We start from the raw sequence: 16,905 nt of genomic DNA, 5'->3' as shown, positions 1-16,905 counted from the left end.
GTACAAATGCAATAAAAATATTGGTATCGGTACTCGGTATCGGCAAGTACCAAAAATAAAAGTATCGGTATCGGGCGAGTACTGGAAAAAGTGGTATCAGTGCATCCCTAGTTTCTGTGTTGTATAGATTGAAAATCCGTCATTTTTCCTGACTGTATTGAAAAAATATATACGGCCTTTGTTGATAGCTGGTTTCAGTATGAAAAATTTGTTGATTCAGTGTTTTGCTTTTTTTCAGCTTTTTCCAAGACGGCTTGAAGACGGCAGATAAGCTAAAGCAGTACATTGAGAAATTAGCTGCTGATCTTTACAACGTATGTACCTCATTCATAAACGTATTTGATTTGGTAAAACCATTTTAGTTTACTTTATGGATTGGACTTCGCAATAAAATATTTGATCAATATCTGGGTCACATTATAATATTTTGTTTAGTGTGTATTCATTTAAAACTGTTATTGCAATCTTTTACTTCCTTGTTTATTTTAGAGCTGCATTACACTTCTGTGTTGTGCTCCATTATATTCTTTCCTAAGATCTTTAGTCAACTAAAAATAATTGTGCATTGACTAATGCATGTTTTACCTTGCTGGACTTGGACTTGGACAATCATTCATGTGATCCAGTCTCAAAATATGAAAGTAAAAAATGCAACCACAAATATTAATTCTTCGCATGAGAATATCAAAACCGTATTGCAAAGTGAAATTTTGCAGTACATTACAATGTCGAGTTTATGTCCTGCACCCCTAATACTCTGTGTGTACACCTGTGTAACAAGTTATTTTTGCGTTTTGTGTGATGTAGATAAAACAAACACAAGATGAAGAGAAAAAGCAGCTCACCGCACTACGGGATCTTATTAAATCCTCTCTACAGCTGGAACAAAAGGAGGTAGGTGTAGAATGTGGTGTGCCTCAGGGCTCAGTCTTCGGACCAATGCAAATTCTTAATTGCCCAAAACTAGTTTGTAAAAGCCAATCAAGTGACTTGTTTGGGATTAAATTATTACAAAATTCATTACATTTACATATTTACCCTATGTAAATGTAAATATATTCAGTATTTAAAATTCTGTACATATGTAGAATTTTAGTTAATTCTTTAATGGCATGACATCATGCAGAAAGAAACCTGATAAGTTTAATTTTGCTGTACATCTGTGGATCTAATGCATAAAACCTCCCTAATGCTCGACCTGTACAGGGGAGAGTGTGAGAGGGAGTGCCCAGTGCTGTACCATGCTGGTAGCCAGTATGAAATCGGGCTTGCTGGTAACCAGTGTTGTGCCCCACTGGTTGCTCAGAGAAAAGATGTTGACTCTGTCATGTTTAATAAGGAAAATAAATGACAATTAATAAGTAGTTAGTCAATGAATGTTTGTTTTATGCGCCAAGTGCTAACACATTGTCATCAGCAAACTTGCATTTAAATACGGTAACATGGTGGGAGACAAGTTTGTAAGTTAGTACAAATCATAGTGTAGTATGCTGTAGTGCATTTAAATGTTTTAACAAAACCAACACATACAGCCTACATTTGCAATGCTTTTCACACCCTCTCTTATGTGTCTTTCACCCGCTTCCTGTGTGGATTGAAGTCTAGAAGAGTAAGTGTTTAGCATGTACAGCATGACGTGTGTATGTGATGGAGATCATTGTGTGTGTGCACAATAAATAAGTGACTGTCAGATAAAGCTGATGTTTAAAAGGTTACAAATCTGTTGAGAAATATTGAAAAATCTTCATGTATTTTATGAAAATGCTGTGTATACAGTATTTGTTTGGATTAGTGACTGCATATAGCTATTTAAAGCACCATATGTATGTGTATTTGAGCAGGACTCTCAGAGCAAACAGGGTGGCTACAGTATGCACCAGTTGCAGGGAAACAAAGAGTTTGGCAGTGAGAAGAAAGGCTATCTGCTGAAGAAGAGTGATGGGTACACACACACACACACACACACACACACCCCAATTAGATGGGATTTCTAATCAATCTGAGTTCTTGCTCTCTGCTATGAGTGGTGTTATGCAGTATAAAATTGTTGTGTTATAGGTTGAGGAAGGTGTGGCAGAGGAGGAAGTGTTCAGTTAAAGGAGGAAGTCTCACCATCTCTCATGCCACTGTGAGTAACTCGGACACACTCATGTGATTTACTTGGTTCACTATAAACCATGTCATCCTATAATCAGCCTAATAAAACAGAGGTCTGACATTTACAGGGAAAAGACTTCATCAGCTTTCTGAACTTTGGCTGAATGTCTCCCTAACAACCTAGCCATCCCACTGTGTCCCTCTTTAAAGCTAGGGTAGCTACCCTAGACAATTCTACAGTTTTTTTTTTCCAGAAGCATTTTTTGTTATACTGGTTGAAAGTCTTTTCACATCCTGATAGCAATCAATAATTAATATTAAATTGTATATAATTTGTAATTTGATATATATTCCATCTTAAGGTCCAGGAGGATAAATCATTGAATTCAGTCCATTTAGTTTAGCTGGTGTGGAAAAAAATCAGATTCCATTACAGAAGTACAAGCCAAAATTCAAAGATTGCCAAAATACACAGAGACAGACAATGGGGTAAAACATGGGTAAACATTGCCAGTGTTTTTACTAGAGCCCGACCGATATATCGTTTTGCCGATATTATCGGCCGATATGAGCCTGTTGCCGATATATCGGTATCGGCGAATATGCCACCGATATGAAACATTTTTTACAGAACATATAACGCAGATAAAATACTTGAAATTGTGTAATTACTTAGTTTGTCCAGCAGAGCGCGCTCCATTGTTTGCTACTGGCGACCTGGATGATACGCTTTTGAAGCTTAAGTCTATGGAAAACCATTGAAACTTTGAACGGCCATATCTCCGTAACAGCGCGGCAAATCCGCACCAAATTTGGGGGATCCCTTCAGCTCGAGGAACCCTCTCGAACGCGAATCGAGTGTACGTCTAGAGGCCCACTTTTGAATGAGACCACCCCCGCGTCGATAGCCCCCGGGGGTTCGGGAGTTACGGGTGGTTAAATTTGCGGTCTGGCGCTGACCGATCAAGCGATCCCGGGGGGCTACCGACACACAGAGGGTGGCGTTCGAGAGGGCTCCTCGAGCTGAAGGGATCCCCCGAATTTGGTGGAGATCCGCCGGCGCGTTCGCGAGATAGTGACACCAGTCAACTCTTTCACTTCAGTAAGGACTTGTTCAGGCAGCAGCATTCAAGCGTAGTCTTATTCGACCCTGTGAAGTGGACTTCACGTGAAATACCACACTTCTCTAGTAAGTTTCGTCTGTGTGTGAAGACAGTAGCGCAAATCCGTGAAGGAATGTTTCGAAGTGAAATAAACTTTAACGGAATAAAGTTGAATGAAATTGAATTGAATTAAAGTTGAATAAACGTCAACTTTACTGTTCAGTGCACTGATGTCAGACTCATTTCGGATAATAAAGTTTATTGTTAAATGCCCTGCGTCCATTACGTATCTCTGTCATGTCATTATAATTGTTTGATCACCACATTTGAGTGATCATTGCAAAAAATGTGTTTATGTATATATATTCTGTTTATGTATATACTGTATTCTGTATATAGTACCAGTCAAATGTGTGGACACACGAATGGGAAAGTGTCCAAACTTTTGACTGGTACTGTACTATAATATACACAAAGGCCTTTTTTTTACTCCCTAATAGGGCTGTGCGATTAATCGAAATCGAATCGAAATCGCGATTTGAGACGTTGCGATTTCCTAATCGCAAAGCCTGCGATGTGGACACGATATTACTCTGTTCCAGAGCATATGCATGACTGCCAGCCTTGAGTTGCAATCTTACTTACAATCTTAAGAGTGAGCGCACCTCCGTTCTCCCCAATCAGCACTGCTCTAGCGCTATTCCCAATTCAGACGAGCGCACACACAGCCTGTGTCTGTGAATGCTTCTCATACTCGCTCCTCTCTGCCCCACGACGCGCGAATCCCGCGTCACGGACGAGCCGTTCATGCTTGCCGCAATCACGCAGCCTGCCTCGTAATGCTCGTTTATACTCGCACCCGGCTCTGTACCGCAAGTCTCCACCAGCGCATCTGGCAGTATGGATGAGGCTTGACGCACGCGCACTATAAGAATTTCTGTGATGGTTTCTATTGTTTTTTTCAGCAGGGTAATGATACCCATACTGTGCTGCACATTATTGACAATATTGAGCTGAAGCTTGACTTTGCAAATTTAAAATCGCAAATCAAATCGCAATATATGTAAAAAGAAATCGCAATTTGATATTTTCCCCCAAATCGCACAGCCCTACTCCCTAATATCGGTATCGGCCCCAAAAAACCCATATCGGTCGGGCTCTAGTTTTTACAAGATTGAAGAATTTGATGAAATGTTTGGGTTTCAATCTATACAACAAACTTGCAGAGTTAATCTTGACAGGTATGCTAAACTTCAAGTTGAAAGTGTTTCTAATATGTTGGACCTTTTAATGAAGAAGTCTACTTTTACCTGTTGAAATATGTTGTAAAAGCAGAAACTGCCTACGCTAGCTTTAAAGGGTTAGTTCACGCAAATATGAAAAGTTTTACTCACCCTCGAGGCATCCTAGGTGTATATGACATTCTTCTTTGAGATGAATCCAATCGGAGTTATATTAAGAATTGGCCTGGCTATTCCAAGCGTTATCATTGCAGTAGGCGGGTGTTTCTGTTTAACAGTCCAAAACCCGTTAAATAAAGTGCGCGCATCCATAATAAAGCATGCCTCATATGGCTCCGGGGCATGAATAAAGGCCTCCTGTAGCGAATCAATGCATTTTTGTAAGAAAAATATCCATATTTCAAACGTAATAAACACTTTTCTCTCACCTATGCTGACTGTTATATGCGGAAGCCATTCACTTTATAACAGTTGTGGCCTGTTTAGCTTCTTACCACACTCCTAAACACACTCACTCCTAAACATCAGTACCAGTCAGTCACATTAATAAGCAAAATTTTGCAGGCTAAAAGTCTATTGCCAATAGTTCAGCGATGCATGAAGCACAGCTCACACAGAAGTCACTTTCAAACCAAGCAGCTTTCTTATGGTCAACGTGGCAAATCAACAAAACAAAATGACTAGATTTCACCCACAAAATTTTGCTGAGCAATGTAAAATGTGACCACATTTTTAGTTTAACTGAACACTACCAGTCAGCATTGTTAGCATTTCTTTCTGTCTCAGTGTCAGGTCTTGTCCTCACCCTCACCCTCTACATCATGTCATCAATTTTCATCTTTTCCCCCATGATGTCACTTTCCCTCTTGATAACCTCTCTCACATTTCATTGTCAAGTCAAACCATATGCATAACAATCTGGACCAGTGTTATGTAACAAACATATGTGTTGCATTTCTTAACACCCTTTGTTCAGTCATTAGCCTGCCTTGTATCCACATCACTGTGCGATTGAGCCTATATCAGGTTTCTTACAGTCAAATCTCAAACTTCGCAAGCTACTACCAAGTGTTTTGTGAAGATTGTTTCTTTGTAAAAAATAAGGAATGTTAATTTAGTGTTTAAAAATGTGTTTTATTGTTTTAAAAGCTCTACTCATTTAGTAATGCAACGAATGCACTCTGACCCATTTGCTACTACAGGTAAATGCAGTATGAGATGCTGAAAAAAATTAGACTCAAACAAAGATAGCTGTCTAGTGTGTACATAAACCAGAAAAATATAGCGCAGATGGTGTGCAAGAGTACTTTCTGTTCTGAAAGTACCACAGGCAGACTGACAAAAAAAACAAAAAAAGAATGTGGGCTGTAGGCTAGTAATAGATGATTGTCTAACACAATGATATATAATCTTTGAATTAGCTTCATTAGAAATTTTAAATCACTTGAAAGCTCTAGTTAAAACCTTTTCAACACTGTTTGGGATGTTATAGCAGGAATATGAAGTAGTCAAGCATTTCTCCTGTTGTCACATTTCGTTTCAGTCAAACAGGCAGCCTGTCAAACTCAACCTGCTCACATGTCAGGTCAAGCCCAGCACTGAGGACAGGAAGTGCTTCGATCTCATTTCCCGTGAGTCAACAGACACCAACAGGGAGAATTTCTTTTGTGGGAAACCACATGAGTGATTTAGTAGCTTAGTGTAATATGTTTGTTTACTTTACCATACTGAACCTTGGAAGAAATTTGTCAAACTTAATTTTAAATAATTGTCTTATTGCACCATTAATGTGATTTATGATTTTAATACTATCTTCTGGTGGTTAATTAGTGGAAATCACTTAATGTTTATGCAGATGGCTCATATTTTATTTGTCATATGTTTCAGATAACCGCACATATCACTTCCAGGCCGAAGATGAGCAGGAATTTATGATGTAAGACTTATGTTTTTTGTTTTTTTTTACCACTTTGCATCTGTAAGTCACAAACTTGTAATATAACTTCTCTGTAAATGGAGTGATCACTAAGAATTATTTATATGCTGATTATGGGATATCCTTATGATCAATTACAGCAATCTGCCTAGCGGTGAAGACAACTTTGCTTCTCTGTGACTAGATTGTACTATTTTTATGGCAAACTAATATCGTAAAAAGAGTTTGAGATTTGAACTCTCATCTAAAGCGTTTGCTTGATGGTTTTTGCGTGTCCGTGTGGTGAGAAGTCTGTGACGTGGTGTTCAATTGTTTTAAGTTGGCACTTACTCATTGAGGTCACTAACACCACAATGACATTTCCCAGACTCCTTTAGACACAAACATTCTCACAAAAAAAGCATCTACCATCTTATAGCATGTCTAAGTATTTTTAACTACTGGCTTTGCTTCTTACCTACACTGCTGTGAGCTCCCTGCTGTCCATCAGAGAACTCCCTGACTGAGCCATTTTACAGCCATTATAAAGGGCTCTTAAAAGCACAGAGGCTGATCAGAATGAGGCCCTATAACCCCTTTATACATCAGTCCTGCAGTCCTTTCACCTCGACTTTGACTGGAGTCTCTTTTAAAAGCCAAAAGCCGATCTCATCATCTAGCTAAGAAGGAGGCATGGCATGCTTTTGAGCTCAGTGAATCGGTCAATTTTTAAAAAAATCTTATTTAGGAAACAATGGCAGAGACAAAAGCAGAAAAATTAATAAGAGGGTCTGCAACAAGGGCTTAAATGTTGCTTTAGCATTTAGCTGTTGTTTTTTAAGGTAATACACCAGCTGGCTATGGCATTGGTATTTCAGCATTACATAGCAGAGTGTTTTAAGACAGCTTGTCAATTTATAAATAGTCCATCTTTTGTTATGCAGCACTTCAGTGTCAGTTTTAAAACAATGGACCAATCAGAAGCAGCAATTTAAGTTTAGAGGGTTTACAGTAGCAACTGTGTACAGTTATCATGCAATTAAAATTTTAAAAGATTATTCACTTTCCTAATACATAAAACTCTAAATAAAAAAGAAGGAGAGTGTTTCTTGTGTTGTCCTGTTAATGTGTTTCTGCCTCTACAGATGGATCTCAGTGTTAACTAACAGCAAGGAGGAGGCGCTTAACATGGCCTTCAGAGGAGAGCAGGGTGGAGGAGGTGATGGGCTGGAAGATCTCACTAAAGCCATAATAGATGATGTGCTGCGCATGCCCGGAAATGAAGTGTGCTGTGATTGTGGGGCTCCAGGTGCATATCTGTCTACCTGTCTGTCTAAAAAGAAAATAACAATAAAATTGTCTGTCTGGTAAGGTTACTCTGCCGCATTTGACTCTCTCTCCTCTCAGGTCTCTTCTCCACTCAATCTGTCCTCTGTTTTTTGAATCCCTATTTCTGCTTCTCTCACTCCATTACCAGTGAAATCAGTCTCTCTCTTGATGAAGCAGCAGCAACAGTGTGAGTGTGAGGATCAGGCAGTCAGGACAGATGAGCGCTGTTACATCACTCTCTTATGTAATTGGCTCATGCAAGCTGTGCTGAAAGTTCTGAGAGGGCGGCTGTTGCTCCAGGGATTATTTGATCAGCCTCTTTCACATTAATTGTTTTCTCTCTCTGCGAGAGGATAGAGATGTGGCCCAGGAAAGGCCCCTGGGACCTTTTTACTTGTTTTAATTTGTTATTACAGTTTTACCAGCTGTATGGTACAGTTTTACTAGTCAGGTTTACAAGCGGAAATATTTTTGATGCTTTACTGTTAGATGACCAGTCGTGTGAGAATAAAGGCCCGTTCCAGGGAAATAACTATCAATAACTATTAAGTTCTTATTGTTCTAATTCTAAGTCACATCACAACTATAACAATAACATTAATAAACAAAAATGTTAACGTTGGTGTGGACACTAATATAGCTATCGTCATTGGTGTGAACGGTCCTTTCATTTAATTTCATTATGTATGAGATGCACTAGTCTGAATAGAGTACATGCAAGTTGGATTATGTTGTTGTACAACAACTGTGCTGGGAGATTGTTAGTGTATTGCTACATTGCTGTGTGGTTGCTAAGATGTACTGGGTGGTTTATATATATATTAGGCTATTATATAGTATTATAATAACATTAGTGGTTCAACGCATTATATTGTGGTTTTTTTTTTTGAGTCAGATCGGACTATTTTTTCGGATAAGCAAGAAAAACAAATATTTAAAGCACAGAGAATGACAATGCCGTGAAGGGTTTTTGACATAGGCTAATTTTATGTGTATACGCAACTCGGTTATTTCCGCGTTGTCTGAAACACGTCTGTGCTTGTGTGCGCCTTGATTGTGTGCGAGAACAGCGCGCGAGTAACGAATTGAGCTCTCTTTCGTTTCTTCTTCTTGTGGTTTAAAATTGCTTGTACTTGTAAATTGGCAAATTAATCTGCTAATCACGTGCGTGCCGAACGGTAGGGTCTCATCCGTACATTCTTAACATGAAATTGTCAAATTTCTACTCCATATCAATCGCATACAATGAAAATACAGAATAATTAGAACAACCATTAACATAAATAAATAACAGAGTGTCATATCTATACACATTTTCCCCAGAACGTTCTTGCGACCCGGTTGCAATTCTTCCACGGCCCGGTAGTGGGTCGCGACCCGGTGGTTGGGGACCTCTGGCATAGACTATGTGGGATGAGTATGCATCATAGTTGCATCATATTCCTTTTTTAAAATGAACCATTCTTGTGAACTGACTCATTGATTCATGGGCTTATAAATGAAGTTTAGGAAGCTTTAGGTGATGACTGTGTAAGAGGCGTATTGAGCTGTGTTGAGCTGTTATTCAGCTCCTCAGCTGAGAGCTAAACATTCTAATCTGTGTCAAGGTGCATGACTCCTTGCACGAGCAAGTCTGTTTGAAAACAGGTTGCTTTAATGAAACGCTTAAGACAGATGAATGAATGTATTTGATGCTGACTGATTGTGTCTGGAAGAGAAGAAATAATCTACAAGTACATCTGGTATTTACTGATCGTGCAGAGAAAGCTGCTGGAGAAGACCTGATCTATATTTAGCTGCTGTGTGTGTGTCCTCTTATCTTTGACGCCCTGTCACTGGTTCTGCTCAGGGGACGTCACTGGCACTCATGGAGCCACAAACACACTTGCCGCCAACGCTAACGCACAGACAGTTCATGTCATATTCTCATTCAAACACCTATAACATGGCACTCTAAATTAAACTCCATTCAGTATTTACCATTCCATCTTGTAGAACATTCAAATTATGAGTCCAACGAGGACCCCTTGTGGTAAAAATGTGTTTGTTGCTTTTCCTTGTTTCCTTGTTTTTTCATGTTTTTTTTTTTTATGTTTTCAGATCCCAAATGGTTGTCGACTAACCTTGGAATCCTGACTTGCATCGAATGCTCAGGCATTCACCGGGAGATGGGTGTCCACATCTCACGCATCCAGTCTATGGAGCTAGACAAACTGGGAACCTCTGAACTCTTGGTGTGTTCAATAGTGCAAACATTTTCTTTTTAAACACAGTATAGCATGGGTCTTGACTGGGGATCCATAGGGTTTGTGTGTCAGTACTGCAGAGGGTATGCCAATTATTGTTTGATCACAAATTAATTTATGTGACAAAATAATAAATGTAGCCAAATTAAATTTAACCAAAGCTAAAGTTCCGCCGTATGCTTCATTGTCCTTACTACATTAAAATGTTATCAAGTAAAATTTGTATGTGCAAGACTCTTATGAATATCCTTTTATTATCATTAACTAAAACATTTTTGTGAATTGAAATTAAGCTAAAATAAAATATAAATATTAGATGAAAAAACGTAGCTAAATGAAAATTAGAAAAGTTGGCTTGGCAAATTTAATTTAAAGCCATACATTACTAACTGGAAAATAAACTCTAGCACTGAAAAAAAAAAAAATAATAACACAGATTACTTAATTACTAAATGTGACTAAAAAAATGTTCATTCAAAATCTTCTTTAAAAAAGCTATTATAGTATATAAGTATTAATAACATTCTTTTTATTTCAATGGTTTAATGGTTTTGCCATGCAAGAAGCATCATAGCCAAGTGTAAATGCATCAATATGATATCTATGCAAGCATTAGGGATGTGCATCTCCATAACTGAGGCTGATGCGATGTGAATCTCAATGCATAGCCAAAGATACGATACATTAAAGATACATATGAAGCAGCTACCGATGCGGTGCGATCCGATTTCGATTCGATTCAACACAATGCGAATCAATGCAACATGATGCAATGGAAAACAATCTGATGCTATGCAATTCAATATGGTACAGATAGTTTGATTTATAATTATTTGGTGGAAGATGCAGCTCTACCTCTGCCATGTAAATCTATATTCTATGTGACTCTCAGGACACGCCTCTCTCTCCGTAGTGTTACTTACCATTTCTAGTATGCATGTTATTACAGGCCAAGCTTAGAATGCAACACAAAAAATAGACCTTTGCCCAACACTTTAGTATAGCAATAAAAACATATTTCATATAGAAAATTTGGGGTCAGTTCATTGGAACCATGGCTGTCTACATATTTCATGATTATTAATTTATTTAATCATATTTTTAAGTATTAGATATATTATAATTTATGCATAATTTATTTTGTTTTATTCTGTTCTTTGCTTTCAGCTGGCCAAGAATGTGGGAAACAGTAGTTTTAATGAAATAATGGAGGGAAATCTTCCTTGCCCCTCTCCTAAACCCACTCCTGCTAGTGGCATGTAAGTATGCATGGCAAATGTAAAAGTGAATTATCATATTATATTTTAGTTTTCCAGTGTTATATTATATTATATTTTAGTTTTCACATTTTCTAATGTTTTGGATATTAATTTGAAATCCCTGTCTTTTAATTCGATCTTAGGACTGTTCGTAAGGAGTTTATCAATGCTAAGTATGTAGATCATAAGTTTGCAAGAAAAACCTGCAGCTCAGCAGCAGCCAAGATGAGTGAGCTATTTGAAGCCGTCAGGTCACATGACCTACTAGCTCTCATCCAGGTGTATGCTGAGGGGGTAGAGCTTATGGAACCATTACCTGAAGGAGGACAGGTGAGTGACAGCATGTAGGTGTAGTAACTAGGACAGTGGGAAAATAGGCTCACTTTTTCATTCACCATTTCATTTTGCATTAAAAAAAATTAAGTGGTCCCTGAAAGCAAACATACTGCGCATTCTAGGAGGAGATAGTAAGTCCACAGGTACAGAGTGTATACACCCTAACTATCACATGACATGATGGATGAGTGACCCATGCACATCAGAGTCTTTGAGCACAGATTTTGAGGTCTGGTGAATATCAGAAAGCAGACATGCTGAACGTGACTTGAATCCTCTGCCTTGAACTTCTCCCAGTTTTCCGCACTGAGAGACTTTTCGTTCTAATGACTTTGGTAATGCTGCCACCGTCTCAGAGATAAACAGCTGCTTCTGAGTGGGTGCAGTCGCTAAAACATCTCAAATGATCTCTTTCACTTTTTATGATGTAGCCTCTGGCCCGAGCATGAGCTGACTTTGGTTTATCTTTTGTTGAATCCTCAAACATCAAGCAGTGACCATGGCCATGTCAGAGACACTATTAGCCAGATATTTTAGTGGATCTTCATCAACATTACATAACACAATTGATGTTGCTATTTTACATTACTATTCAGTAGTCAGTAAGATTTAAAAAATAATCACTGCATTTATTTTATTTGATCAAAAATAAAGTAAAATTGTAAAATATGATAACATTTTCACATAACTTTTTTATTTTATTGCATGTCTTTATTGTCACATAATCCTTCAGAAATCAATCTGATATGCCAGTTTGCCACTCAAAAACATTTATTATTATTATTATTATTATTATTATTATTATTATTATTATTAAAAAGCTATGTCCTGCTATATTTTATATAAATATTTTTGTGGTCTTTATGTATAAATATGTTTAAGGAGGGCTGCTAAAAAATAATAATAAGAAAAAAAAAATGTGTTTATTTAATAAACAGATTTTTTCTTTCTCTTTTTAATGCAATTTAAAAATTAAAAGTTGATATAAGTTGAAATAAGTAATAAAAAAAAAAACAATTGAATTAGTACACAGAATTAGTGAATTAGAACCCCTCATAGGACCTCAGATGATGCCAACCCTGAAACAACATACAGAACTTCCACATTTTGCTATAAGTTTGATTGCATCATATAATAATTGCTGTTAATAGTGTTCATCGTCTGTTTGATTACGTCTTTCCTAATTGATTTTTCCGTACATTTCTGCCATATGTACATGAACTGACAGTCACCACTGATAAGCTACCACTAAATATTGTAGAAACTTAATTTTCTGTAAAATTGCTTTGCAACGATTTGTATCGTAAAAAGCGCTATACAAATAAACTTGAATTGAATTGAAATAATAGATTGTCTTCATTATTTTATTTGTTATCCTTCATAATAAGTCAAGAGACGGTTATTACGAGAGTAAATGGGTTAACAAATGTTTTTTTTAAATGTGTGCTTCTGTGTTATAGGAAGGAGGAGAGACTGCATTGCACTACGCCGTGAAGACAGCTGACCACACCTCACTGCACCTGGTCGACTTCCTTGTCCAGAACAGGTATGGAACATCCGCTTATAACCACAAAAACTGGGAGGACACACTCCTGGCCATGTTTTTATTATCAATTTTCAGTATTTTGGATTCGTTTTAGGCAGCCACCTCTTGTTACGTTCCATCACCATTATCTTTAAGAGCTTAATGATTAAACGGGATGAGTTTTTAATGTGTTTTTTTCTTAGGATGGCAGGTGTACGAGCACCAGAACTCTTGAAAGGATTATTATGCAGATAATAGTGTAATTTAAGTTCAACTTTAGCTCAATTTGCTCTCTGCTGTGTGGATTAAAGTTACATAACAGTATTAGAAGATCAGGTCATGCCTGAGCCAGGACTACTCTTGGCTCACATCCTAGTAAATAATCATAATTCGATTTCCCTGAGAACTGGAACACTGAAACTAATCCAGGTTTGCATTAAAGGTTGACTCAAAAGAAATATGACAGCATAAGGGAAGCAAATCCAACCTAGACAGCTGGGATTGTTTTATTTTCATTTTTTGGACAACATGGCTCACTCTGCTTTAACTCCACTCCAGTTTTTCCATTCCTCAATTCTCACTTCCTCCGTGATTACATTTGAAAGATATCATGCTCCGAGTTCTTTCCATGGCAACATTTCTACTGTGATAAATTTAGTATTAGGTGAGACAATGTTTTCTCAATTTCTGTTTAGTTGTAAGGGTGATTATTATGATTATATGATATTAATATTTATATGAATATATTATATTATATTCATATACTACTTCAAAAGTTTGGGGTCAGTAAAATGTATGCTAACCAAGACTACTGTACATTTATTTGATAAAAAAATAAAGTAAAAATAGTAATAATAAATCTAAGAAATATTCAAATCAATATTGCTTAGTCTATTCTAATTCATCCCTGATGACAAAGCTGTATTTTTAGCCGCCATTACAGTGTCACATGAACCTAATTAGCTGATTTGGTGGTCAAGAAACATTTATTATTATTGATGTTGAAAACCATTATGCTGCTTAATATTTTTACGGAAACTGTGATACTTTTTTCAGGATTCTTCAATAAATGGAATGTTCAAAATAACATTATTTATTTATTTAGTCAGTGTCACTTGATTTTGATGCATTCTCGCTGAATAAAATTTATTAATTTCTTTATTTCAAAAACATTTTTACTGACCTCAAACCCTTTGAACTGTTATGTACTGTATGTGGAAGGAAAAAAAAATTTCTCTATACATGTCTTTGTAAATTTCACAATGAATCTTCTGTTTTCTCCACACTCATGTCCACCAGTTGTGTCTTTAATATTTGCTAAACATTTAGAATGTTTTCTCATTGTCTTTCCAAAATTGTTGCAAATTCCTTTTTATTTCATTTGGCAGCTGACAGTCTACTAACACAACTAGCAGTTGCATTATGGGCATTAATGTGTTTTATGGTATTGAAGCAATTAAGAACACAGATGCTCCTTTCAACTTCACTGCAGTAATGCACTATCCTGACACATAATATCAAAAGTAATCTTTATGTATGTATTTATAGGTGAACAGTCACATATTCATTGACAACACACAGAAATACAGTGGTGTGAAAAAGTGTTGGCCCCCTTCCTGATTTTTTTTTTTTTTTGCATGTCACACTTTAATGTTTCAGATCATCAAACAAAATTTAAATATTAGTCAAAGATAACAAGTAAACACAACATGCAGTTTTTAAATGAAGGTTTTTATTATTAAGGGAAAACAAAATCCAAAACTACTTGGCCCTGTGTGAAGAAGTGTTTGCCCCCCTGTTAAAACTGTGGTTTATCACACCTGAGTTCAATTTCTCTAGCCACACCCAGGCCTGATTACTGCCACACCTGTTCGCAATCACATTAAAGTGTGACAAACATGCAAAAAAATAAGAAATCAGGAAGGGGGCCAACACTTTTTCACACCACTGTATGTTTGATACACCGATTAAGAATCCCTATGCAGAATCAAATGAACACTGATACTGGGCAAAAATATTTTGTGTTCAAATGTGGAAAATAACATTATCCTTTCAGAACTTTGACCCTGAATCCTACAGTGTTGCAGTGATCACTACAGAAAATGTTCAAGATGAACTTCAAACTGGGTCAGAGAAATATATGAATTTGTTCTCGGAGAGCAGGGATATACTGGTTTAGATGTGTAGCCTGTTTTTTTCCTTTGCTGTGATTCTCACTAGGTAAACAGAACTGGGTCATTCACTTGCTCTCTCCATGTGTGCTGTTTAGTCACTGCTGACCCAAATTCAGAAGTGTGAAGTGGCTTATTAAGAGTGAAAATCTTGTTAATGTCAGCCTCAATTACAGATTTGAATTGCATTAAAAAGCACTTTGGCGATGATGATTTTGTTAACATGTTAGCAGTACCACATAACACATAGTTTTGTGCCAAAATTGCTGCAGGTTGGTTTCAATACGTGTCTTTAATAGTACAATAAACTCTTATATGTCAGAAGATCAAGGAAAATTTGATTCCGTATGTCTCTGTCTCCAGTGGGAATCTGGATAAACAGACGGAGAGGGGAAACACAGCCCTGCACTACTGTTGCCTGTATGAGAAACACGAATGCCTCAAATTACTGCTGAGAGGCAAACCAGCTACTGATATCAGTGAGTTACACATGCATGTGTGGTTTTACCCGATTTACTTCTTTACCTTTCACCAAATATACTTATGTTTTAATACTATGCTTAATTATATAAATACATGTACTTATAAGCATTCACAATATATCATTACATATATGTACACACACACGCATATATAAATTTGACCATATACTATTCTTATATACTATAATTGATTATACAGTGCTGATATTCTGATTCAGAATATCAATCAATTCTGATTGATATTCTGATCATATTTTTTTTTCCAAGCACATTTTACCAATTTCAAAGCGATGAGCATTTCGCTGTCCAGTGGTCATGCCTTAACTTTGCAATTATTAGTATTGCATTATTATATGTATTGCATCCTTCTCATGGGCATTTAATAATTTTTGACTTTTCAGTCTGAGTTAAATCTCTTTTTTTTTGGCTCATTGTATCTGTAAAAGAAAACCTGCTTAATAATTATGCACACCTGAATATAAGGCGTTTTTCACTTCCGTCCTTCATGGACAATTATATGTAATTTATAAATGATTAAAGGTTAAATCTATAGTAGTTATTAAGATTGATGTAGTTTGGAATTGGTAAAATGTACTTGGAAAATAAATATGATCAGAATATCAACTTGTGTAATAATTATGAAAGCACTATATATATATATATATATATATATATACACACACACACACAGAGTCGTGGCCAAAAGTTTTGGCAGTAACAAATTTTGTGTTTTGAAAAGTTTACTGCTTAAGATGTTGTGGTGTTCATTATTGTTTAGAGTGATCAGATGCATTTTAAACAATTGCTAAAAGCTTAATTGGCCAAAAAAAATTTTCACAAAAAAATAAACTAATTTCACTGTTTTTTGATTCTGACACAAATCTGTGCTTTTTTCAGCATGATGGAGCACCATGTCACAAAGCAAGAGTGATAAAGAAGTGGCTCGAAGATTATTACATTGAAATTTTGGATCCGTGGCCAGGCAATTCCCCGGACCTCAATCTCATAGAGAACCTGTGGTCATTCCTCAAAAGGCGAGTGGACAAGCAGAAGCCCTGTCTTTAGAAAAGTTTACGTGGTATTTTTTCTTTTCATCTTGCCACTGTATAATGCATATTAAAGTACTGTTCATAAGTTGAGCGCTGCTTTGTTTACAGCAGTAACCAAGGAAACGCTTTAAGCGCCACCTGCTGGCAGAGAG

The 16,905-nt window shown here is 36.8% G+C and overlaps 1 protein-coding gene across 4 annotated transcripts in view; it reads left to right on the top strand.

Annotated features, from left to right (window-relative positions):
• The window catches only part of asap1b (ArfGAP with SH3 domain, ankyrin repeat and PH domain 1b), a 90,624-nt gene that overhangs the window by 64,987 nt on the left and 8,732 nt on the right, over positions 1–16,905 (top strand). For 2 of the 4 annotated variants that reach the window (XM_016490027.1, XM_016490025.1), the window contains exons 8-20: positions 239–314; positions 808–894; positions 1,601–1,609; positions 1,842–1,942; positions 2,059–2,128; positions 5,985–6,072; positions 6,329–6,377; positions 7,502–7,665; positions 9,786–9,919; positions 11,099–11,190; positions 11,334–11,520; positions 12,987–13,072; positions 15,586–15,701. In XM_016490027.1, the coding sequence (XP_016345513.1) occupies positions 239–314; positions 808–894; positions 1,601–1,609; positions 1,842–1,942; positions 2,059–2,128; positions 5,985–6,072; positions 6,329–6,377; positions 7,502–7,665; positions 9,786–9,919; positions 11,099–11,190; positions 11,334–11,520; positions 12,987–13,072; positions 15,586–15,701 (1,259 nt within the window). The remainder of the gene's footprint in view (positions 1–238; positions 315–807; positions 895–1,600; positions 1,610–1,841; positions 1,943–2,058; positions 2,129–5,984; positions 6,073–6,328; positions 6,378–7,501; positions 7,666–9,785; positions 9,920–11,098; positions 11,191–11,333; positions 11,521–12,986; positions 13,073–15,585; positions 15,702–16,905) is intronic. The other 2 variants (XM_016490028.1, XM_016490026.1) reach the window with 1 other exon arrangement.

Source organism: Sinocyclocheilus anshuiensis, unplaced genomic scaffold (genome assembly GCF_001515605.1).
Source record: "Sinocyclocheilus anshuiensis isolate Anshui unplaced genomic scaffold, SAMN03320099.WGS_v1.1 scaffold106, whole genome shotgun sequence".
NCBI classification, from domain to species: domain Eukaryota; kingdom Metazoa; phylum Chordata; class Actinopteri; order Cypriniformes; family Cyprinidae; genus Sinocyclocheilus; species Sinocyclocheilus anshuiensis.
Note: the sequence above shows the minus strand (reverse complement) of the source record. Positions and strands in the feature narration are given on the sequence as shown.